Source organism: Mercurialis annua, linkage group LG3, assembly GCF_937616625.2.
Source record: "Mercurialis annua linkage group LG3, ddMerAnnu1.2, whole genome shotgun sequence".
In the NCBI taxonomy this organism is placed as follows: domain Eukaryota; kingdom Viridiplantae; phylum Streptophyta; class Magnoliopsida; order Malpighiales; family Euphorbiaceae; genus Mercurialis; species Mercurialis annua.
Genome location: NC_065572.1, coordinates 57,571,392 through 57,594,324, shown reverse-complemented (window position 1 = coordinate 57,594,324; position 22,933 = coordinate 57,571,392). Strand labels below are relative to the sequence as shown.

Sequence of the window (22,933 nt, the reverse complement as noted above, 5' to 3'; positions counted from 1 at the left end):
GATTGAGGCAATTTCTCAATCAAAATTCCAGCAACGAATTCTCAGGGAGTGTAATCGATTCTCCTTTAAGATCCTCCACCAGTTTGTGGTATTCATTAATCTGAGCAATCATATCCTTGTCCTCGGCGTCGTCCATTTGTAAAAGTTGCCAATTACAAACTTCTGTTTGCCAGCATCCTCAGCCGTGTACTTGCTGATCATGGACTCCCATATCTGTTTTGCTTCGTTGTACGCACAATAAAGTTCATTAGATAATGTATTGATTATTGTGTGTCGACAAACCTTATTGGCATAAAGCCATGTTTCGGATTCCTTGACAGCAGTAGGAAGTGGTTTTGCCTCGGTTAATGTAGAGGCAACACCGTGCATGTCGAGAAAATTCACTCCTGCCATCGTCGAAAGTTTTCACCGTCAAAGACTTGTATCTTTGAGATGTCTGGAAAGGGTTTGGCGTATGGAACGGCAGCCATTAAGGTCGGCGGAACGACATCAGCAGGAACGACGACCGTAGGTGGAGCGTTGGTCTTGTCAGCACCAGTAACACCTGTATTCATCGTCTCAGTAGACATAGCGATTTACTTTAGATTGTTGTATAATTAATCGAATGAACAAAGTTTTTAAAACTTGAGGCGTGATGTCACTGCCCTAAAAGTATTTCGAAGTATACTCCAGGATGCAACAATTCTTCTACGTAATGAAGTAGGAGCAGAAGAAACAATATTTAATATCTGATCAATTGATCAATCCTAATCCAATAAGTTTAAATTTAAATAACAGATAGAAAATCTTTTTAGTTGCTAAAAATATGAGAGTAAAGATAATGGAGGTTTAAACAAATCGGTAACTAATTAAACGTGTTGTAATTGCCTTGTCCAAGTTTGTTCCGATTTTTTAGGCATTAACCAAAACAGATTTTACTTAGTCAAAATATGGGCCTTCTCATATAAGGCTTAAACATATGATTAAAAATATAATTTTTAATTTCGGGTAACAAAAAATTTAATCAATCCTCGGACCAAGCCCACTTGATTTGCAACATCCATCCACACCCAAGTTCAACTCCGAAGAGGATGGGGGGGGGAGCCCATTCTCTTCCATCCAACACACTTATAAACCCATAAAGGGTATTCACATATAAACACATTTTTGTCTCTTTAAACTTTCAATGTGGGGTTGTGCACTTTTTGAAATAACACTTAAAAACAAAATTCACAACAGTTATTGACTTGACCGTCAGAAAGGTTTGCCGGAATCCCCTTCCGGCATCCTTTTAACGGCTGTGTTGTCGTTTTCAGGTACCTTCCTGAAGACATTTCAGACCCAAGACTATCCGCTCTTCCGCAAGTTATCATTTCGCATCATTTCTTGGGTAGCACACATACTCCGTCAAACATAACTAGGATTAGGACCCACTTTGCTTTGTGATAGTATAAATTTTATATATCACAAACGATATAAGCGCTCTGTAGTATTCTGTTAAGGTGGGAAGTTCACTTTCTCGCATAAGTGCTTCTCTCCCATTAAGTATAAAAAAATATAGAAATAAATAATTTAATCTAAAAAATAATAAAAAAAAAGATAATATCTAATTAGAAAACATAAATTTCTGAAAAATTCAAAAAATAATATTTAAGTGTAAGAATATCTAAAAACCGATGGTGGTGAGCAATTAAAATAGTAATTAAATTTTACTTTTTTTAAAGCCAATTAATTTTTTTTATCAAATAATTAAATTTTAGAATAAAATATTATATTTTGATAAATTCTGTATTAAATAGCATCATTTAGAGTATTAAATATTAAAGGGATTTTAGACAAATATATATAAAATAGGAAAAGAATCTCACAAATACAATTTGACCAGGACTTATAGAAATTCACGGGTTGACTTTAAAATCTAGCAAAACTATGTTTCCTCTTTCGCATATATACGATTCAATATAAATAGGAAACAAAACCCATGCAAAATCAATCATTCAAAAAGTTAAGAGATTCTGTTAAACTCAAACAACAAATTCTCTCAAAATTCAAAACAGAGCTTCGATTAATCACTGATTAGAACACGATCAATTAGAAAATTGATCATCGCGATCAATCACAGTTCAACAGAAAAAGGATAATCAATCAAAACATCGGAGAAAAAGCGATGAATCACGACGACATGTGTTTACCAAACGATTTCGGTGAGTTTGATCAATCACATTTGTGCTAACTTTCAATCTTAATCGTGATTTTTAAACGAGCTGAAATATCATACAAATTTAACTAAAAACATATAATAATCAGTTAAACAGCTCAAATCAAACTAAATTTAGGTTTTGAATGATTCTCAAAATGTTTAGATGTGTTTATTTAGCTGAAAGCTGTGTAAATTGTTAAAATTATGAGTTAAGTTATGTATTATGAGTTAAGTTAAGTTGTGTAAATTATTTAATAATCAGTTAAACACTTTTAGTATTGTTAGTTTACTAAAAGTGTTCTATGCGTTTGAATATGTTACAATGTGTATGTGTACTGAGTGAATGTGTTACAACGTGTATGTGCATGAGTGAATTTCAGCTTTTGAGAATTTAGAAAAATTAAACTTACAATATTTTTTTATAAGTTTTCAACAATTATAATTATCACTGTATTTTTAATTTATTTTAATGTACATTTCTTAGTTTAGGTATTCTGTTTATAGATTACGAGAACTTTTATAATAAATTAAGTGCTAGTAAACAGTTAGTAAACTCATAGATTACCACTGGATTTCAACAGTTTAATAGTTTTATAATAAATTAAGTGTTTATTTTATTTTATAGATAACTAATGCAATTTTTATAAGTTTATTGATTTTATATAAATATGATGCAGCAAAAGCAACACTTCAAGGTCTTGTATACTACAATGGAGTATGGGATAAAGATTTAAATTACTCCAACTATAAGGTGAAAGGAATAATAATAAAGGAAGACATAAACTTTCAAAAACTGAAGGAAATGATAGCTGGAATACTGAAGGTAAACCACTGGGAAACAGAACTGGAAATGAAATATCGCTTAGAAGACAGCTACCAGATTTTAGAAGTTGAAGACAATGACAGCCTACAATTCTACATTGAACTAAAAAAAAGGAAATGCGAGTAACCAAATTTCTTTTGTGTGTTACTAATAAAGTATGCGAAGAACAGTGGCAATCACCGGAACCTGAAAGCTTCAATTCTGCCACAATGATTGAAGGACAGTCAGAAAATATGATCTCCAGTGAAACAACAATGGATATTGTCAAATATGCTGAAATTTTGGGAGAACAGAATAGCAAAGAAGAAGAAAAAGCTGAGAGAACACCAGAAGACATCTCAATGGTCACTGAACCTAGTATAAAGGATATATATGTCGGACAGATCTTTAAAGATAAAAAGATCATGATAACTAGTTTTTGTTTTTACACAATTGCTAACCACTTTCAATATAAAGTGAGTAAATCATGCCCGAAGGAATATATAGTCAATTGCTTAGACGACAATTGCAAGTGGACTGTAAGAGCCTCAAGAGATGGAAAGACAAGTATGTTTGTTGTTAGAAGAGTGAATAACATCCACACCTGTCCACCAGAAATTAGAATGGAAGACAAACGACAAGCTACATCATTAATAATTGGGGAATATATAAAAACAAAGTTTTTGGATGTTAAAACAATTTATACCCTATCAGACATAATTGCAGACATACAAAAAGATTTTGGGGTGATTTTGAGTTACAATAGGGCATGGAGATCAAAAGGAAAGGCGCTAGATCAGATTAGAGGTAATCCATGTGACTCATATTCTATTTTGCCAAAATTTCAACACATGCTTTTACAAACTAATCCGGGGTCAGTAGTAGATATACATACAACCGATGGAAAATTTGAATATGTTTTTATGGCTCTCGATGCATCCATAAAAGGTTGGAAGTACTGTAGGCCAGTGATTGTAGTCGATGCGACATTCTTAAAATCAACCTATCGTGGAATGTTATTGACAGCATCCACCCAATATGGGAATGGTAAGATTTTTCCACTAGCATTTGTTGTTGTTGATTCTGAAAATCATGCTTCTTGGGAATACTTTTTTGCAAAATTACTGGAAACTTTTGGTCGGAGGGCTGGATTGTGTATAGTATCAGATAGGCACGATAGCATATCTGAGACAGTCAAAAACATTTTTCCAGAAGCAAGTCATGGAATTTGTGCATACCATTTACTAAACAATGTTAAACTAAAGTTCGGAAAGAAAACAAATGCAAAAGCGTTGAGAGAGTGTTTCTATGGAGCTGCAAAGTCTTACTCAGTTCAGTCTTTTGACTATTTCATGGGACAACTAGATGCTATAAATGTTGCAATTCGACCCTATTTGGAAAAAAATTGGGGTCAAAAAATGGGCAAGATCACATTGCAAAGACAATAGGTTCTCAACAATGACTTCAAATATAGCCGAATCTATGAATGCAGCTATCAAAGCAGCTAGGGAGTTACCAGTAGCGACACTTCTTGAATATTTGAGATTCTTGACGCAAAAATGGACTTACACGAATAGAAATGCTGCAATCTGTACAATGACTAAGTTGACAAGCAAAGCAGAAAATAATCTCAGAGATAACTATGCAATTTCTTTGAGAATGAAGGTACATTTTTTCACTCTTTTAGCAATATGTTAGTTAAACCTTAATAGACTATATATATATATATATATATATCTTTGACTTTTTTATCTTTACTTCTATGTTTTTAATTATTGTGTTTTATGTTTTATTTTTTGTATATATATTTTCTAAACCTATTAATGCTGTTATTATCTGTTTTCACTCTTTTAGTAAACTGTTAGTTGCTAATTAGAGGACTAAATGTTTTATTATTTTTCACTCTTTTACTGACAGTGTTCTATTTATAATTTCTAATGTATTCTATAATTAAGTTATAACATGTTTTTTTATAACACAGGCTTCAACATCAGTTACTAATGTGCATGATGTGCAAGATGGTGAAAAGACATTTATAGTGAAACTGAGAGAAAAGAACTGTACATGTGGCAGATTTCAAATTGATGAGATGCCATGTCCACATACACTTGCAATATTATCCTCACTACACCTAGATCCTTATCAATACTGCTCTAAATTCTTCACCAAAGAGAATCTGCTTGCAATGTATGATGGAGTTGTGTATCCAATGCCAAGTCAAAACAATTGGGATATACCTACTGAAATTGAAAGGATTGAAATACTTCCACCAATAGGAAAGATACCAGCTGAAAGACCAAAAAAAAAAAGAATAAATGGACCATTGGAGACAATTAATCCAAGTAAGTGTGGAAGATGTGATCAAAGAGGACATAACCGAAAGACATGTCGAAATCTACCAAAGTAGAATGTTATTTTTCAGTAATTGATTTGTAATAAAACATCATTGAAATTTTTTAGACACTATTATTGTTTGTTTGTGAACAAGTTACATATGTTTACTAATAAAAAACTGATTTTGCATCTGAATACTAATTTACTAAATATTTTAAAAATATACTAAGTAATGTTCTTTTATTAATTTTTATACTCTTTAACAATTTGCATGTATATATATATATATATATATATATATATATATATATATATATATATATATATATATATATATATATATATATTTCAGTGAGTTAAGGGTTAACTAACATTATATATACAAAAAAATTAAATGGTCACTAACAGTTTACTAAAGGTTAACTAACTATTATCTATAGTTTTTATATATATTTCAGTGAGTTAAGGGTTAACTAACATTATATATACAAAAAAATTAAATGGTCACTAACAGTTTACTAAACGTTAACTAACAATTATCTATAGTTTATATATATATATATATATATATATATATATATTTCAGTGAGTTAAGGGTTAACTAACATATTACTAAAAGAGTGAATATAATAGTTAGTTTACTAAAGTTTAACTAACTATTATCTATATATATATATATATATATATATATATATATATATATATATATATATATGGTAACTAACAGTTTATTAAAGGTTAACTAACTATTATCTATAGTGTTTTATATATATGTATATATATATATATATATATATATATATATATATATATATATATATATATATATATATATATATATATATATATATATCAGTGAGTTAAGGGTTAACTAACATATTACTAAAAGAGTGAATATTATATACAAAAAAGTTAAATGGTAACTAACAGTTTACTAATGATTAACTAACTATTATCTATAGTGTTAAAAATTTATACTAATTAATGTTCTTTTATTAATTTTTATACTCTTTAGCAATTTTTTAGTTAAATCTTAGTTACTTCTTTATCCTTAAATATAGTCAGGAAATCAAAGTGGTAGCTAACAATTTACTAAGGGTTAACTAACATATTACTAAAAAAGTGAATATATATATATATATATATATAAAAGTTAAATGGTAACTGACTGTTTACTAAGTGTTAACTAACAGAAATTTATACTCTTTTAACACTATTTTGATCTTTCCATCATAAAAGAGATAAAACACAATAATACAAACATTCAAACTTAAAAAATTTAAAATTATATACAGTCTTCTAAGAGTTAACTAACAAGTTTCTAAAATTTTAAAAAACATTTGAAAAAACATTAGTTAAAGTAAAAAAGCATTCATAGTTTTAGAAAATCTATATAGAAAAAAAAACATAAAATAATCGAAACATATAAGAAAAGGCAAAAATTAAATATCACATATTGTTTTCTAAAAGAAAACTAAAAGAAAACTAAAAGGTTGCTAAAAGAGAGAAAAATTTAAAACAACATTAGTTTAAAGTAAAAACATTCATAGGTTTAAAAAACCTATATACAAAAAAAAAACACATAATAATCCAAAAACACTAGTTGAACTAAAATCCATGCTATACTAAACTTTTACTGATTCAAACATACCATTAAAAATCCATACTATACTAAACATTTACTAATCTGACACCTTTTTCTTCCCTTTTTTTGTTGCTTTTTCATCGTTCTTCTTCGATTCAATCTCTTCATCACTAACAATATTTTCTGCATTCTTCATCATGCCATACCGGTACAACAGATATGAGAGACGCATCTGATAGCGATTAATATCCAGAGTCAATGGAATAGGTTTATCATGAATCAAATGCTCTGCAAACGCAAGAGTGAACACTCCACAATCACTGTTTAAAAAAAGACTTAATTAATAATCAACAAATGACCTATTTAATGCACAAAAACGCAGATGTATATAAAACTATAAATATATAAATACTTACGTTTCTTGTTGCTCTGGAAGGCTGGAAACAGATACAATATTGAAAGAATCACAAAAATGCTTATTCTGATAAGCAGGAGAGTTGAAATCAATGTCGCTCCTCATTTGATAAATATTCATACGAGTTAAAAACAGAGGAATGAGAACTGAATATTCCGTGGCTGCTTCAATTCCAAGAGCCCTCGACAAAGATGATTGCATGGAATTATAGACATATATGCATCTCTCTTTAAAGACCAAACGTCCCAAAATCCAATGTTTCTGACTGTTCACGTGTATGGGAAAAAGAACCTCATCCACGTCCTTCCAATGAGTATTGCAAAGAACCTTATCTCCACGAATAAAATCAGCTACAGTACCACACTCACTGACAGTAGATACATCATGCTTCTTCTTTTTTGTATATGCCACATACGTTGCACACATTCTATCGTCAAACAGACAGTCAGTTGTGGTAATTCGCAAACCATCTAACAGCTTATACTTGGCTTTCTTGCGGATGTAATACATAACCACATTGATATGCTGTAAATAAAAGTTAAATGGAAATTAAAACCAAATGTAGTACTTAAACACAATAATAAAACAAGTAAAAAATACTTACAGATGACGTCAAAAATTGACCACTACACTTAATCGCATAAAACCATGATTTTTTCCAAATATGTTCCACTCCAAAATCCATTCTTGGTCGAATCATGTTGTCATTATCTAGATAAAACTTTTTCCTACAAATATCAAAACAAAAAACAGTTAAATATATTTATAATGCATTAAAATAATAAAACGTAAAAATAGAAAAATGTACTTAAGATCAGGCCTCAGGCCACACTGAATCCAATCAACAAAATCTTGTAGTTCTGCACATTGGATATCTCCATCAACATTGTCGTCAAGAGGATTCAGTTTCTTCACACATTTTACGTTCTCTTTAGCCTTGATAAATGCTAGTGGCTTTGCATAAGGAATTTTGAACTCAGAGGCAATCTTTGAAATTTGCTGCCATTATTATTATTATATCAAATAAAATCACAAAAATAACTGTAAAAACTAATTAATAGACTATTAGTAACTATTTAGAACCTACTTACTATAACAAAAAACAGTAAATATAATTGAAATACTACCTCTAATGGACTGCCTCGATACACAGTAATTTCTTTCAAAGACGCCTTCTGCAACTATTTAAAAAAAATTAATTTATAAAAAAACAACAATAAATTATTATTCACTATTAAATTTTAATAAATACCTCAGAAGCTTCTTTTGCAACTTGACCAGCGCAAGCTTCTTTTGCAACTTGACCAGCGGAAGCTTCTTTTGCAACTTGATCAACAGCTTGTTGTTCAATACGATCAGCAGCTTGTTTTTCAATACGATCACAAACATAAGCAAGATCATTGAGACAAGCTTCATCAAATATAGATTCATCCTCTAATCCCTCATCAACTTCATAAACCTTCTAAATAAAAACTATATATTAATAACAGTCAAAAAACAAATAAAATGTATATTGGTAAACTATTAGTAAACTATTGGTATATTGTTAGTAATTTGTCAAAAAACTTACTTTAAATCAGAATAAAAGTAATAAACAAATTACCTTGCCAAGAAGACCAGCGTCTCTTTCAGCTTTATCAACAACGTCTATTTGAGCTTTATTGATAGCGTCTCTTTCAGCTTTATCGATAGCACGTATTTCAACTGAGTCAAATGTACTAGAAGTCCCTTGTGTACTTGCTTCAAAAGTATTGAGAGTAGGACGACTATCAACTAAATCAACCTTAAAAAAAAAATTAATAAGAATGACAAAATCACAAGTTAATTAATTAAAAAGTGTAAGGGTAATCAATTCTACCTTTCCACTATCTTTGATATCATTTTCACCCTTTTGCATCACATTAATCCCCTCATCAACTTTCTTTTCAAAAAAAGAATCAACGGCATTAACCTTAAAAAATATATTCAATTAGCAAACTATTAGTAAACCATAAGTACACCATTAAATAAAAAAAAAAAATTATTGAAACAGGAAAATAAAAATAATTACATTAGAAACAAGACCGGCTTCTATTTCAGCAAGATCAACAGCTTTGGTAAGACCCATTATTTCAACTGAATCAAATGTACTAGGAGTCCCTTGAGTACTTGATTCTAGAAGATTGAAAGTAGGACGACTATCAACAGAATCAGCCTTACATAAAAAAATAAGAAGTTAATAACCATATAAAGCCAGTAAATAATTTAATAAAAAATACCTAGAAAAAATTACCTTTTTGCTACGTTGTCTAACTTTTTCATTCTCTTTTGATACATCATTACCCTCATCAACTTTCTTTTCAGAACTTTCACCATCCTCACGATCTTTGTACGCATAATTGAACCTCTCGTCAACTGCATTCCCATAGCTTGAGTCATCTCTTCTCTCATCATCCTTTTTTATATCACCTGCTCTGTCATCTCTTTCACTCTTATCATCTGTCATGTCATCATCACTATTTCCGCTATCATCACTTTCCTCTCTATCGCGAGTCTCATTCGGATCAACCTTATCCTCACTGCCGCTATCATCGCTGTCATCAGTATGGTCATTCATATGATCCTTAGAATCACCGACGTCATCGCTTTTCGGTATGTCAGTAGGATCGTTCGCATTACTTTCCACTTTCTTATTCTGCTCATTCTCATCACCCTTGTTATCAATGCTTTCTTGATTCACTCTCATCGAATGTTCACTAACAGTTTCTTCTGAAGAAGAAACAAGACCACGAGCATCCACCTACACAAAAGATCAAAAACAAAATATAACAAGGTAAATAATGAATTACATAAAAAGTTTACTAACTATAAAACAAAGGATTACTAAATGTTTACCTCGACAGTATCTCGACGAGCAGCCGCAGTGATTAGACTTTTCAATTCAACCAATTAATTCTTGACATCAAAGAATTCAGTCTCTATGAATGTCTTGATAGCAGCAAACTCATTGAACATCTTCGATCAAAACCAATTTATTAATTTTGGTTTTAAAATTGACTCCTTCACTATCCTCTAGCTCCATTTCGACTTTACGCTTTCCTTTTAAAAACAGCCCCTCTAAGTTCAACAACGTCCTCTCCTCATCGGTTGGTGTAATATTGCATAATTTTAACTGAACAAAAAAGACACAACATAAAAAAACAGTTAAATAAACTCAGCTACGTGATAATATACATACTGTTAAACAAATTCTATTAAATAGTTTACCAATAGTGTTCCAACAGTGTTCCAACAGTGTATGAGTGTTTATTAACATAAATATATAAAACCAGGGTTTATAAACAAACTCTATATAATTTAATTAAACTATATAAAATATAAACCTGTTCAGCAGATTGATCAAAGAGGTTTCGGCACAAATAAGACCAACTCTGAAGAGTTGTAACCTTCCAACGCAAAATGCGAGGAATTTCAGTTCCACAACAAGAAGCTATTCCACCTTCGAGAGCAGGGCAACACTCGAAAAACCAAGTTGGTAAGGCCAAAGGGAATCCGTCATATCGGCTTGAAGGTCGGGTATCAGAAGATCTCGATTTTTTCTTTAAAAAATCACAGTTTTTTCATAAACTGAGTTTACTTTTTAAAAACTCCAAAGTAGCATGAAACAAATCTTTTCCCCATGGGAAATTTTCAAAGTCACCACTACAAACAAGGTTAAAATGTGCATCACGAACATTTGACTCACTTTTGTTATTATATAAAAATATTTCAATGAAATACAAGACAGCCATTTGAAAAGCCTCTTCCTCGTTACTCCAACGCTTCGAAAGAAAATTATATTCCAAAAACTTTTCTGAAACTTTCTTTATATTTCCAAAACAGTTAGTTTTAAAATCAGAAGTCTCATTTTTGTACAACTTGAGATCAACACTACCAACACATTTCAGTCCAGTTATTAAAGCAAATTCATCAATAGAAAATTTTAACAACTGACCAGAAACTTTGATCCATAACTCATAAAACACAGGTTGTTTTACCTCTCTAAGAAGCAAACAGTGGATCAATTGGCCTTGAATTAAAAATTCTTGCATATTTAAAAACTTTCCAAAACAAGTTTGTGAAAATATCTCCAAAGTTTCAGGGGTTAAATTCTTTTTAATATTAGAAATGACATCGACACCCTCATTATGAGAAACCTTTAAATGAAAATGATCATCAGGCCTGATGAAAAAATCCCATTCCTGAACAAATGCAAATAAAAGAATACAATATATTACAAAAAACATAAAAAAAACAAAAAAAATAGTAGACTGAAAGAAACTAGTTAGTAAACCTATCTTAAATTTGAAAAATAAGAAAAACCAAACATAGCAAATACAAACACAGAAAAACCACAAAACTCAATAGAAAACCATTAACTAACATTAAGTAAACTATAAAATAGGTTAATAAATTGTAAAATTAGCTATTCAAAATTAATCATAACCAAAACAATTAAATCAGAAAAATATTGCGATATATGAAAATTAAAAATTCCTAAATCCTGAAATAAAATTTTATTTTTAAATATTATTGCTAAAATCAACAAATACACATAACAATAATCATTAATAAAAGTAAAAACACAGATCAAAAATAAATAAAATATCATAATTATTAAATAACTAACAAAATACATGAAAATGCAAAAAAATTAAAACTATAAAAAGAAAAAGTCACCTTAACGGTACGCACAGCCTTTGAACTAGAAGGAAGAACAGATTTAGCAATTTTTTTTTTCGAAACTATAACATTTTCGAAATCATCATCGTCGTCTTCAACAACAACTCTCCTTTTGTGACCACTACTCTCAGCAAACTCAATCTTTCGTTTGCTTGAAGGATTCTTAATTTTAGGCATTACAGCCGTAGATTTAGGAGATCTTTTGGAAACAGACCTAATAATCACCATAGTATAGAGAAAACTAATAAAATTGAAAAATGAAGAACACGATGATTAAGTGTGGAGAAACAGTTGAGAAAATTGGAGCGGTTGAAAAAGAAGTGTGTGGGATTCGAATTTCAAACACATGGAGACATGAATGCTTAAATGTAGTGAGGAAATCAAAGTTTTGATATAAACTGTAATCCTCTAAATGTTTAACGGTAAAAAGAAGAGAAGAAGTTATTAATCGTATATTTCTAATGAACTGGACCGGACTGTAAAAGTGAGAATAATTAGGCCTTTGGTGGTGCTGGGCCTAATTTCCTCAACACATGGACGGGTAAGAAGGTGGCGAAGTGAGAGAGCAACAGCTATAGATTTGAGTATGTGTCCGCTAGAGAAGGTGCTAGAAATCACTATGCTCCCTTATCCTGGACCCATCTCCACCAGATCCCTACACTTCTTCCACTTGACACGTCATATTTCTTTTTATTTTTTACGGAAGAAAATCAAAATACACGGTCAGCGGTCACCCTTCCATCCTTTCTATTCTTGTACGAGCCCCACGACAACTCTTGGTCCATATTTGCTCTTCCTAAATTCCAGGTCAGTGTCTCTCTCCTGCCCGAATCTCCCCTTTCTTTATCCCACGATTCTTATTTCATTTAATAATATTTTAAAGCTAGCTCTTTATACGAAAAAGAATTTGTAATTATTACTAAAATATTACTGGTATTTATTTTTAACTAAGGCTAATAATTAACCATCCTAAAAATATTCTGCAAAATAAATGGATTGGCTGATAGTTCAATATTTTGATAATATGAATTTTAAATTGACTAATAAGTATTAATGATGGTATTAATAATTTATAAATTTTGTATTGTAGTACAGAAATTGAAAAATACTTCTTAAAAAACTACAAATATTGTGTACTCAATTTTTATAAAATAGAGTTAATATAATAATAAAAATTAATTAACTAATTATTATTATCCAAATAAATTTAAATTTATTTTTTTTCCATCAATTTTGAGAAATTACTAAGATTTTTTTTTATTATAATATCTTACATAACTGAAATTCTTCTATAAATAGGAGTTTTAATTCAAAAAAACTTAAAATTTGAGAAAAAAATAATAACTTTTTGAAACTTATAAAAAAATATTTTGAATATTAATCAAAATAATAATTGTAATTTGAATTAAACTACTTAATATTATTTAACTGAATATTTAATTATTATATGACTAAATTTTTTATAAAGGATGTATATTTGATTTTTTATGTTGCAAGTTAAATAAAAAAATAAAATGACGTAAACAAATAAGAAAAAAGAATCATTTATACTTTTAAATCTGCCTCCAGGATCAAGTAAGTTCTCAACATTTAAAACAGTTTAAATATGGCGAAGAAGCGAATAACCATACCCTCATTTTGACTTATAAATAAGATGCAGATTGTCGAAATTAAGGGGTCTAATTGATCATTTTTTAAAATATTATTTAAAATTTTCGGATGTTGAATGCTTAATTAATTGTAAAAATAAATTTTAAAGATATAAATGACCCTTTTTCCAAACAAATAAAATTCCCCTTTTCTTATAATCCCCTTACTTTGATTTGATTAGATATCACCTGCAGCGACAGAGAATTCTCCAACATCGAAAGTCCCAATCTTTCTTTCTTTATTTGGTAATTTTCGAACTACCAAACCCTAATTCACTCACTCACTTGCTGCTCCCTGTTTTTAGTTTCAATTACTTCTCTTGATTTATTGATTAATGCAATTATATTATAGCTGCATGAATTAATTAAGCTAATTTTGTGGAATTTCGGATTATTTTGGTAGATTAATACTTGTAATTCATCACAGCTATTTTGTTAATTGCTTTTGATTTAAAGTTCTGATTTTATTGCTTTTGATTGCACATTTGATAGTGTTATTCATGAGATAAGTCTGCAAATTGCATTTCTCATTTGCTTCTTTTAAATTTTCATAATCAGAGGATAAAATTCTACTGCTTTTTTTAGCTGGCGACATTTTTCCGAGGTTTTAGTGCTCTTCGTTCCATGTCATAATTCTCGGTACCATTCTTAGAGTCTCCGCGAAAAACTGTTTGGTGCTGTAAACTTATTTCTGGAGGATAATCTTTGATTAATGAAGCAATTTGATTTTTACCACCTGTGATTTTACTTCCCTTTAGAGGTAGCCAACTGTGATGTATGTCTGTCTGCTTTACCAGATGATGTATAGAAATATAATCAAAACAATGCTTCTTAACTTCAAACTGACTTGGTATAATGCTGAAGCGTAGGAACTAGTATGTAAATGGGCTGCTTTTTTATTCTCTTCAGTCTTCCCTGTTATGCTACAGAGATCATCAATTTATCTTGTTAGGTAAAGGCAGCTGCTGGCTGACCTACTTTCTTGCTATCCTGTGCATGTGCGGACAAGGCACATAAACATGGTTCACGACATTTGAAATAAAAATATCAGTGATAATAGTTGCATCATCCCAAAGTTTTGCTCAAGTTATTTGTTGTTTGCAAGATTCTTACTCTCATTTGCCATTATATATTACATGTTTTTTTTCTCATTACCTATACATCTTATCTTTAGAATCAACTTTATTATAGTCAATTCTCTGCTACTATGCAGTTATTGCGCCTTCTCATCTCTGCAGTTTCCAAATGATATAGGAAAAAAAAATCTTAGAATAACCTTGGAATCAAATCTCGTGAAATGAATATTTCCTTTGAAAGTATAGTAGTTTGCTTTGTGCTTATTAATGATTTTATGATTACATGGTGTAAACATCAAGATTCAGTAATGTCTAAGAAGTTCATAACTATATTTTATAGGAAAAATTATACTAGTAGTGTTTGAACTTTTTTAATTATTAGCTTATCAAATGAGAGTTTTTAGCTGTTTTTTGGTCAGACTACTGAGTACTAAGTTTAAATAACTTAATAATTTGTTGATATTGTTTACCAATTTTGATCTGAAGTATATCATTTACACAAACTATCATCACTATTTTTGCTAATATGATGGTATCATTTAAACAAATATGGGGTTAATTTTGCCTTTTGGCACACCGGTGACTGAAAAATGGTTAAAAGTGCTTGTTTGATATTTTTTAAAAATAAAGTAAAAGTTCATTGAAATGGTCAGAAAAATTCAGTCATTAATTTATTTGTTCCTTTCTTGCAATGATTTTTTTTTGTACCAATACTATTTGGTCCTTGGTTTTGATAAGCTTACATTTGCTTATTCAAACTCAAGTATAACAGACAGGAGTTTATGTGAGCAGGTTCTTTATTAATGTAGCATGATGAATAAAGGTTTGCATGGGATATTTGAAGGGTTGAAGCATGGCCTGCAGCTAGATAACAGACTTACTAACTTGATGCTTACTTGTACATTTCATTGTAATTTCTTTTGGTGATAAATAGGAGTGGAATTTTTTTCTCTTGAATATGTTTCTTATTTTCTTTGTTCTTCCCTTGTATTTTATGATAGGACTGGATATTAGTACTTCTATTATGCTCTTTTTTCAATATTTGACTTTCTTAAATATGGCATTCACATTTCTAGGGACATTTTTAGCTTTTCCCAGTTCTGATGATAAAAATGTTGGTAGATTTTGCAGGCTTTGCTGACATTTGACTAGCATCTCATTATTTGGTATAACACTGATATGATTATTTTAATTATGTTGTCAGATTGATATTGAGGATTCGATTTTCACAACAGCACCATGACTTCTTCTGTGCGTGGCCGCTCAGGTATTCTTGCTGAAACTGTTTTGATGATGACTGTGTGAGCAAACAATTGATTTTCATTCTGTGATGAATGATTTTAATGTAGCTCATGCTCAGAACTTCAGATATTCTATACCAAAATGCATTTATCACTTATAACTTCTCAGAGATAAATGAGATTTTTTATTTTTGCACCCAAGGACTTGCATATGGTAGAGATATTTTTCTTAGGAGAGCAGCATCCTGGATGTAATGGGCTAGATGCTTGTTTTAGGAATTTTCAGGTTTCTCAATTTAATATTAGGATTTTGTACACCCTTCAACTTATGTGGGTAACCAATATTTCCTTGTTGATGGAATGTTTCTCTAATAGTTAAGAGATCAGCAGTTAAGATATTTGATCTTTCAATTTGTATATATGGATGCCAATGTAAGTTCACTCTTAAGTCTTATCCTTACTAGATATGGTGTTTGATGCTAATATTGAAAAAGTGAATTTGGAGTCAATGTACGATATCTGGAAGTAAAATAATTAGTTACTTTTTTTGTTCTCAATAGCGTTGACATAACAATCTCCACATTTTTACTCTACTCCACGACTAATACTTTTTTTGGGTTGAACACCGTGAGAGGATCTTGTACATAACAAATGTTGTGATAGCCTCTATTAGGCGGTTAAATTGAATTGACTATGAAGTGCTCTCTAGCATACTCCTAATGTGCTTAACAGTATGATATTTATGAAGATGATTCTTCAGATAATAGTGAAGCTAGTGAGCAGCAGAAACACTCAGAAAATCAGATCCAATCATCTCCTCCCGCAACTGTGGCAATGCACCCTGGGATCTCAACCCCAAATACTCAATATGCAACAATTCCTCAACTTGGTTCAACGCATACTATGGTATTATCTTGAAATTATATTCTTTTCCATTTTTATTATAAGCGTAGGGTTGTGTTTCTAAAAAAAAATATTTAAATACTATGTATGCAGTTTCTTCTTTGCTTATGCTGTTTTATCTGTTGCATTTATGCCTAAAGAAATCAGATTGAAAGTAGTAAAGTTTTTTAAGGCAATTTTTCTATATAAACTGAAATGCCAAATGATTCTGCCATGGTAAAGGTATTCTCATCTGATATAGTCACTTTAGGGAAAAGTGAAGAGTTGAGTTATTTGTTATTATTTCATTAAGGAAGTCCATTAATACATATCTGAAGAAGGGCATTCTCAACATAGTAGATTTATTGTGATGCCTTAAGTTATGAGAGTTATCAAATGTGGTATATATGGCTGGCTTCATTTAATTAAGGGTGCCTTCTTATCAATGGATGCTCAAAGTTCGATATTAGATTTGAAAATAGAATATGCATGCATTGAGGTAAACATCATTTCAGACTGACTTAAAGATAGGGGATCAACTTTTGGCTTAGGTTTTCCATTTGCTGTGTTGATATTCTCCAAGTTTGAGTGAAGTATATTCACTTCTGTTTGTTATTCTTGTGACTAGTACAGAGTTTGATTAGAGAAGGATTAATGAGGTAAATAATGACATTGTGACAGTTATAGTAGTTGAAGGGAATGTAATGTGGAATCAATGTTCAATAAGGTGCCAACAACCCTATGCGCGTTTCTTTGGACCTTGGGCTCTGTTCTCGTTACTTTTGCTTTCCAAACTTGAACTCATAGCATAATTGAAGGTGGCGGCAAGCTAGCAAAGCTGTTTGGTGAATATGCTGTTACCCTTGGAAAATTGTGCTCTCTCATAGTTGTGGCAACAATTACTGATTGCCACATTTATAGTTCAAGTAAAAAAAAAAAGGTAACTAATGAGTTTATATCTCTGTAGTTGGTGATAATGGTAATGTTTTTCTAAGGATGTGATGTGGTGGTTGCAAGGAACATATGTATAGGAGACATTTATCCAAATTGATGATGACTATTTGGTTTCAATGTCTAGCAACATGCAACTGTATGCGGACCACTTCTTGGTATTATTATTTTCGCATGATATTGCTTATATAGCGATGCATATGTTCTTTGTTCCACAAGCACTGATATATAAGAGGATGTGGCTCATTTAGGTGTTGCAGTTGACTGGTTCAATGAGATCAATTCGGTAGGGGCTCTTCCCTTCAACATTTTTGCATGGAGTGATGACTCTTTAGGTTTAAAGCTTGGAATTAGACTTTGTCAGACAGCTTTTAGAGCATCAAATTGATACCTCAATTTTTAAAACAGACTACTGTTGTTCTTCTTTCTCTACTTCTCGAAATCTCTCCATCTAGAAGAAGAAGTTTGTATAGCTTAATGATGGTTCAGTATAGAAAATGTTATGAGACTGCAGAATTTATTTTTTACAGAGAGGGAGCTCTAGACATGGAGATTAGTGCTCTAGTCATTTATTACAATTTCAGCACCAGATAACAGTGCCCTAGTATATAAAACTGCTCACATCAGTTTGTTTTAAGTTTAGTGAAATAGTACTACTGGTTGTGGAGCCTCATGCTACTTATGCATCATCCTTTTCATAGGGAACGGAAGTTGAAGGAACTAGATTATCAAGCAGGGAATTTATTGATAGTCATCTCCTTTGCTGCGGGATCAAGCTGATTTTCGGTTCTAGAAGTTGATATTATCAACAATAAAGAAAGCTGCTTTGTTTGTTGCTTTGGAAAAAGTACAGTAAGGAATTAATTCCTCTTTAAGAATAGCTAAAAAGAGAATGTAAAAGTTCCCATTAGCAAAAGAAGAGGCGTTCCCAGTCTTGCTGCATTGACTTTTTTAGTTCCCTCCAAAATTAAATGTAATACAACATTTATACATGAGACTCTACTATGAAAAAACATAGAAAATGCACTCGCTTGATGATGATGTCTCTTCACGCTATTAATTTATTAGTGATATTACATAGCAAACAAAGGTCTTAATTACAGAGGGAATTTTAGTTTCAGTATGTGACTAGTGATTTTTGTTTTAGATATTTTTAATTTTATTTTTATGCAAATTGTAATTTGATGTTATTTGAACTATGAAGATTTTTGGCGTTCTATCTATCTGCTGTTTATTGACAATGATCAATTTCATTTGAGGGATCTATTTTATTTTATTTTTGTCTTTTCGATTTTGAGATTCTACAATCTTAATTTGGCATTTGCTCAAAGCAAATTGCATTTGGCACTTTATATGCTGACTTTTATCCGTGACTTCTGGAACTGAAGGCAGCAGGAGCAGCAGCTTACCCGTACCCAGATCCCTATTATAGAAGCATATTTGCTCCCTATGATACTCAGGCATATCCTCCACAGCCCTATGGTGGACAGCCAATGGTAATTTATTCTATTTGGTTCTGATGCTCTAATATCTGAACTCTACAGAGCATAGACTAACATCTTGCTTCAGGTACATCTTCAGCTAATGGGAATTCAGCAAGCTGGAGTTCCTTTGCCATCTGATGCAGTGGAGGAACCTGTATTTGTCAATGCAAAACAATATCATGGCATTTTGAGACGTCGGCAATCCCGTGCAAAAGCGGAATCAGAAAATAAAGCCATCAAGTCTCGTAAGGTATTATTGTTATCTTCCAGGAGTTAACATCCTTTTCTTGTGTTTGCTTCATCTTATTGGTCAGAATAAAAGGAATAAAAAAAGAGGCTTATTTAACTCTGCTTTATTTGTTGTCAGTTATGGCAACTGCTTTGCTGGTGCATCCTGAATTTGCTAGAACTATTTCTATCTTCTTTATGGCTTGAACATTACCGGGTCAATCATGTGTATGACACTGGTTAGTTCCCAAAAATTATCTGGATATGGGCAGTCATTAAGAGTAGTAAGGAAAAAAATAGTTCATCTGTAGAATTAGGCATGGGATTTAAGAATAGATAAAATTAGACAACTAGATGTGAACTTTTGGACTCACTCCTGTTGTCAGACTTCCACCTGCAACTTGAGAATAATAATTTCATTGTGAAATGGTAATTATTGTTTGCTTGTAATTATTAATAATTTCCATTTCTAGATTGCTTATTAGGCCAATATTTCAAATCATAAAAGCAATCAATAAACAATCAATACTTGGATTATGCCCGTTAGAATACTAATCAACTATCTATACTGTGGATTATGCTAGTATGAATACTAATCAACAATCCATACTGTTGATTATGCAAGTAGGTAGACTTTAACGTAGATCGCAAAAAGAAATAACAATTCAACCCTCCGAGTTGCTAATAAGCCCTTGCTACTGTGCACTAGATCGAACCTATGGTACAAATTGAATTTTTACTGTATCATCTGTCAAATCAAGGGTTGAAGTTAATGAAATATTCTCTTTTCCCACGTTGTTGGCCTCTTATCAGTCAGCACATGCAATGGCAAACCATTTCAAACTTCTTGGTATTAAGGTAGGAGTTCTATATTTAGATTGAGCTATTGTCATATGAAACAGTCTACAATGACTGAATAATCTTACAACTCTGTGAGCTTTTTAAGTTTTTGGAATGTTTTTGTGCTACATGCAAAACAAGTGTGTTCATTCTAAATTGCTTGAAATTGGATTCTTTATGACCCGATTTGGACCATTTATGCAGCCATACTTGCATGAATCTCGACATCAACATGCATTGAGAAGAGCCAGAGGTCTGGGGGGTAGATTTCTCAATGCCAAGAAAAATGAGCATCAAGAACACAATGGAAAAGCATCGGATGAGAAATCGCAGTCAAATATTAATCTCAACTCTGATAAAAATGATATTGCTTCCTCAGATTGAATATCGTGAATCGTGATACGCTGGAAGGTGGTTGTACAGGCACTGGGTCATCAAAGTAGGTATCATAGGCGAAATCCAGGAAAGCCATTCTCCCCGGTAGTCAGTATTGCTTCACTCTGGCACTATACTTACAAGTCAGTACTATGTATAGCTTTTTTCTAGTAGTAGCGGGAGTTTGTAGGAGGTTGCAAAGATGAAGCAGACAGTGTAATTAAGAGGCACGAAACCGATAGTCATAGTGGATTCATTCCTTTCTTTCTTTCATGAGAGGAGTGAAGGTTAGATTTAGTGTGTTATTTTTTTTTTAAAAGAAGCCGGTCATGATCAAAATAGAGGCTTTTCTAACTAGAAAATTTGTAGCCGTGTTAATGGATTGGGTTGAGTTGTTTGTTTCATTAGCTTAGTGAAGATCAGGTTGGCGGTTGTTACTGTGTAGTATTAGCTTAATATTGTCAGCTTTTTATAAGTTGGATGGTTTGATTGCAAGTATTACTCGTGGTACACTTTTGTGTGGCAGGCATTCTTGAATAGATTCGATTCAGCACAGGGTCCTTTGGTTATCGACTATGTTGTCCGGGGATTTATTGGGTTTTATGTTTTGACGTTTAGTTTGTGTTTTTCTTTTCAATATTTCTGAAGTTTCAAAATTCGTACTTATTTACTCTTTCTGTAAAATGCCATTTTTTTTATTTCAGTGTTTCTGATTAATATTGACGGAGCATTGGGAGCTCTACTGTACAGTTTATCTATTATTCCATTCCAGGCATATGCATATTTTATCTGAAACGCGGGATTGTATAAGTGCCATCGATCTATCGACAATAATGCCACTGCTAATGAGGGAGTATGGACGCTCTTTAACCCTTCTGAGATGAGGGCGGAACTTCAGAATTTATTTGGTTCAGATGCTTTGGACATTTAATTTAAACTCTTATAAGAACAAAAACACCATTTATAAATCAAAATAATCATCTGTTAGCTTAAGGAATGCTATTGACAAGTTGCTAATAATTCATGATTATTAAGCGGTTTGATTGAAATAATAAACTACATTAGTATCTACATTCATTTCTAAAGATATGCACAAGCTAGCATATGTTTGATAACTATAAGGGCCATTTTCAATGACAATCATTAAAAATTAGATCATCAAATATCAATTTGATGAAAATTATCAAATCCACTCCAACAACCATCATCAAAACAACACCTAAAAGTATTTTTATTTTTAATATTTTAATCATTTTTAACCTTAATTTGGAAGACCAAATCACAGTTTTAAATTTGCTTCTTAAACAGAATGTTTTGTGTTTATGAATGGATCTGTTCCTGTCATCGCGTTGGATGTCTGTCCGTTTCAGCTTATTTTTAAAGTTCAAATCAGGTTCATACAAATATAGTCCAAATTCTTAGGAATTCTACTATTTGATAGTGATTGGACAATGAAAACCAAAAGATTGTTACAGGTTTGAACAAGAATTGAATTCATATCGAAATTTATCAAATTCATTTTAGTTCTAATTCAAATTTGTCTAAACTCGACCCATGAACAAAGTGCTAAGTGTGGGTCAACTAAAATTCTAATGGAAATGTTGATTGAAAAATCAAAAAATAAAAACAAAAATGAAAGAAATGAATGATTACTTTTTTAGTTCATGAAAAAATAAGGGTTGGAATATTTTTTTTTCTCCCATGCTCATTTAAAATATTCATTTTAAAAAGATAACATAATATGTAAAATCTAATTTTAAGCTAGGATGACAAAATGGGGCCACCTAAAAGGCATACAATAAATCAGATGATAGACTCTGAGAATGATACCAAATTTTGTTCTTCATAAAATATAGTAGTGATGGGTTGCTCCCGAGCAAATTGTTATGATAAACTTCTTTCTCTTCAATTAAATCATAGTAATTAAGCAATTTAGAACAGTCTAATCATAGACATAATTTAAGTTTGAGTCTTGTTTAGTATAATCAAAACTAATACAAAAAAAAAATGTGTGTGTATATATATATCACCGATGTGTGGTTAAGGGTGTGTAAAAAGCGTACCAGTAGTTATTTTAGAAGTGACAGAAAGAAAAGCAACAACAACTAGAGGGTACAGTAAAATCTGGTTCGGATCGATTTGTTTTGATGTTGTAAAAATAATTTTATTCTTCAGTTTAACTTTGGACGTA

The 22,933-nt window shown here is 31.2% G+C and overlaps 4 protein-coding genes across 12 annotated transcripts; 3 read left to right on the top strand and 1 right to left on the bottom strand.

The window, feature by feature from the left end:
- Positions 1 to 432: 432 nt before the first annotated feature.
- LOC126672725 (uncharacterized) lies at positions 433 to 4,429 on the top strand. Its single transcript, XM_056105055.1, has 4 exons — positions 433 to 527; positions 1,296 to 1,369; positions 2,857 to 3,002; positions 3,116 to 4,429. The coding sequence occupies exons 1-4, from the start codon at positions 433 to 435 to the stop codon at positions 4,427 to 4,429; spliced, it is 1,629 nt and encodes a 542-aa protein (XP_055961030.1).
- Positions 4,430 to 4,439: 10 nt separating this feature from the next.
- LOC126672724 (uncharacterized) lies at positions 4,440 to 5,388 on the top strand. The gene is made up of 2 exons (XM_050366681.2): positions 4,440 to 4,646; positions 4,963 to 5,388. Exons 1-2 carry the CDS (start codon positions 4,440 to 4,442, stop codon positions 5,386 to 5,388), a joined length of 633 nt encoding a protein of 210 aa, XP_050222638.2.
- A 1,609-nt stretch (positions 5,389 to 6,997) lies between these two features.
- Positions 6,998 to 8,339, bottom strand: LOC126672723 (uncharacterized). Its single transcript, XM_050366680.1, has 4 exons — positions 8,124 to 8,339; positions 7,920 to 8,043; positions 7,317 to 7,840; positions 6,998 to 7,220 (listed from the first exon to the last, which is right to left on the bottom strand). Exons 2-4 carry the CDS (start codon positions 8,013 to 8,015, stop codon positions 6,998 to 7,000), a joined length of 843 nt encoding a protein of 280 aa, XP_050222637.1. The 5' UTR covers positions 8,016 to 8,043; positions 8,124 to 8,339.
- A 5,464-nt stretch (positions 8,340 to 13,803) lies between these two features.
- LOC126674029 (nuclear transcription factor Y subunit A-7) lies at positions 13,804 to 21,311 on the top strand. 9 transcript variants are annotated; one of them, XM_050368390.2, is made up of 8 exons: positions 13,804 to 13,911; positions 15,946 to 16,008; positions 16,731 to 16,888; positions 19,204 to 19,311; positions 19,385 to 19,549; positions 19,667 to 19,766; positions 20,341 to 20,385; positions 20,572 to 20,651. In XM_050368390.2, the coding sequence occupies exons 2-7, from the start codon at positions 15,981 to 15,983 to the stop codon at positions 20,382 to 20,384; spliced, it is 603 nt and encodes a 200-aa protein (XP_050224347.1). In that variant the 5' UTR covers positions 13,804 to 13,911; positions 15,946 to 15,980; the 3' UTR covers position 20,385; positions 20,572 to 20,651. The 9 variants fall into 9 exon arrangements, with proteins under 9 accessions (XP_050224347.1, XP_050224348.1, XP_050224344.1 ...); XM_050368391.2 differs by lacking the exon at positions 20,341 to 20,385 and having other exon boundaries at positions 20,572 to 20,715; XM_050368389.2 differs by lacking the exons at positions 19,667 to 19,766; positions 20,341 to 20,385 and adding an exon at positions 15,534 to 15,639 and having other exon boundaries at positions 13,812 to 13,911; positions 16,743 to 16,888; positions 20,572 to 21,311.
- Positions 21,312 to 22,933: the final 1,622 nt, after the last annotated feature.

What these genes read in the sequence shown, in the direction of transcription:
- LOC126672725 (XM_056105055.1), top strand. Translation starts at nt 433, where the DNA reads ATGTCTGGAAAGGGTTTGGCGTATGGAACGGCAGCCATTAAGGTCGGC. An exon ending in GTAGGTGGAGCGTTGGTCTT is followed by an intron (nt 528 to 1,295) that starts GTCAGCACCAGT and finishes TGTCGTTTTCAG; the next exon opens with GTACCTTCCTGAAGACATTT. An exon ending in TGATAGCTGGAATACTGAAG is followed by an intron (nt 3,003 to 3,115) that starts GTAAACCACTGG and finishes ACTAAAAAAAAG; the next exon opens with GAAATGCGAGTAACCAAATT.
- LOC126672724 (XM_050366681.2), top strand. Translation starts at nt 4,440, where the DNA reads ATGACTTCAAATATAGCCGAATCTATGAATGCAGCTATCAAAGCAGCT. An exon ending in CAATTTCTTTGAGAATGAAG is followed by an intron (nt 4,647 to 4,962) that starts GTACATTTTTTC and finishes TTTATAACACAG; the next exon opens with GCTTCAACATCAGTTACTAA.
- LOC126672723 (XM_050366680.1), bottom strand. Translation starts at nt 8,015, where the DNA reads ATGATTCGACCAAGAATGGATTTTGGAGTGGAACATATTTGGAAAAAA. An exon ending in GTCAATTTTTGACGTCATCT is followed by an intron (nt 7,841 to 7,919) that starts GTAAGTATTTTT and finishes TTTTATTTACAG; the next exon opens with CATATCAATGTGGTTATGTA. An exon ending in CTTCCAGAGCAACAAGAAAC is followed by an intron (nt 7,221 to 7,316) that starts GTAAGTATTTAT and finishes TTTTTTAAACAG; the next exon opens with TGATTGTGGAGTGTTCACTC.
- LOC126674029 (XM_050368384.2), top strand. Translation starts at nt 15,981, where the DNA reads ATGACTTCTTCTGTGCGTGGCCGCTCAG. An exon ending in TTCTGTGCGTGGCCGCTCAG is followed by an intron (nt 16,009 to 16,730) that starts GTATTCTTGCTG and finishes ATATTTATGAAG; the next exon opens with ATGATTCTTCAGATAATAGT. An exon ending in AAGCCATCAAGTCTCGTAAG is followed by an intron (nt 19,550 to 20,571) that starts GTATTATTGTTA and finishes CCATTTATGCAG; the next exon opens with CCATACTTGCATGAATCTCG.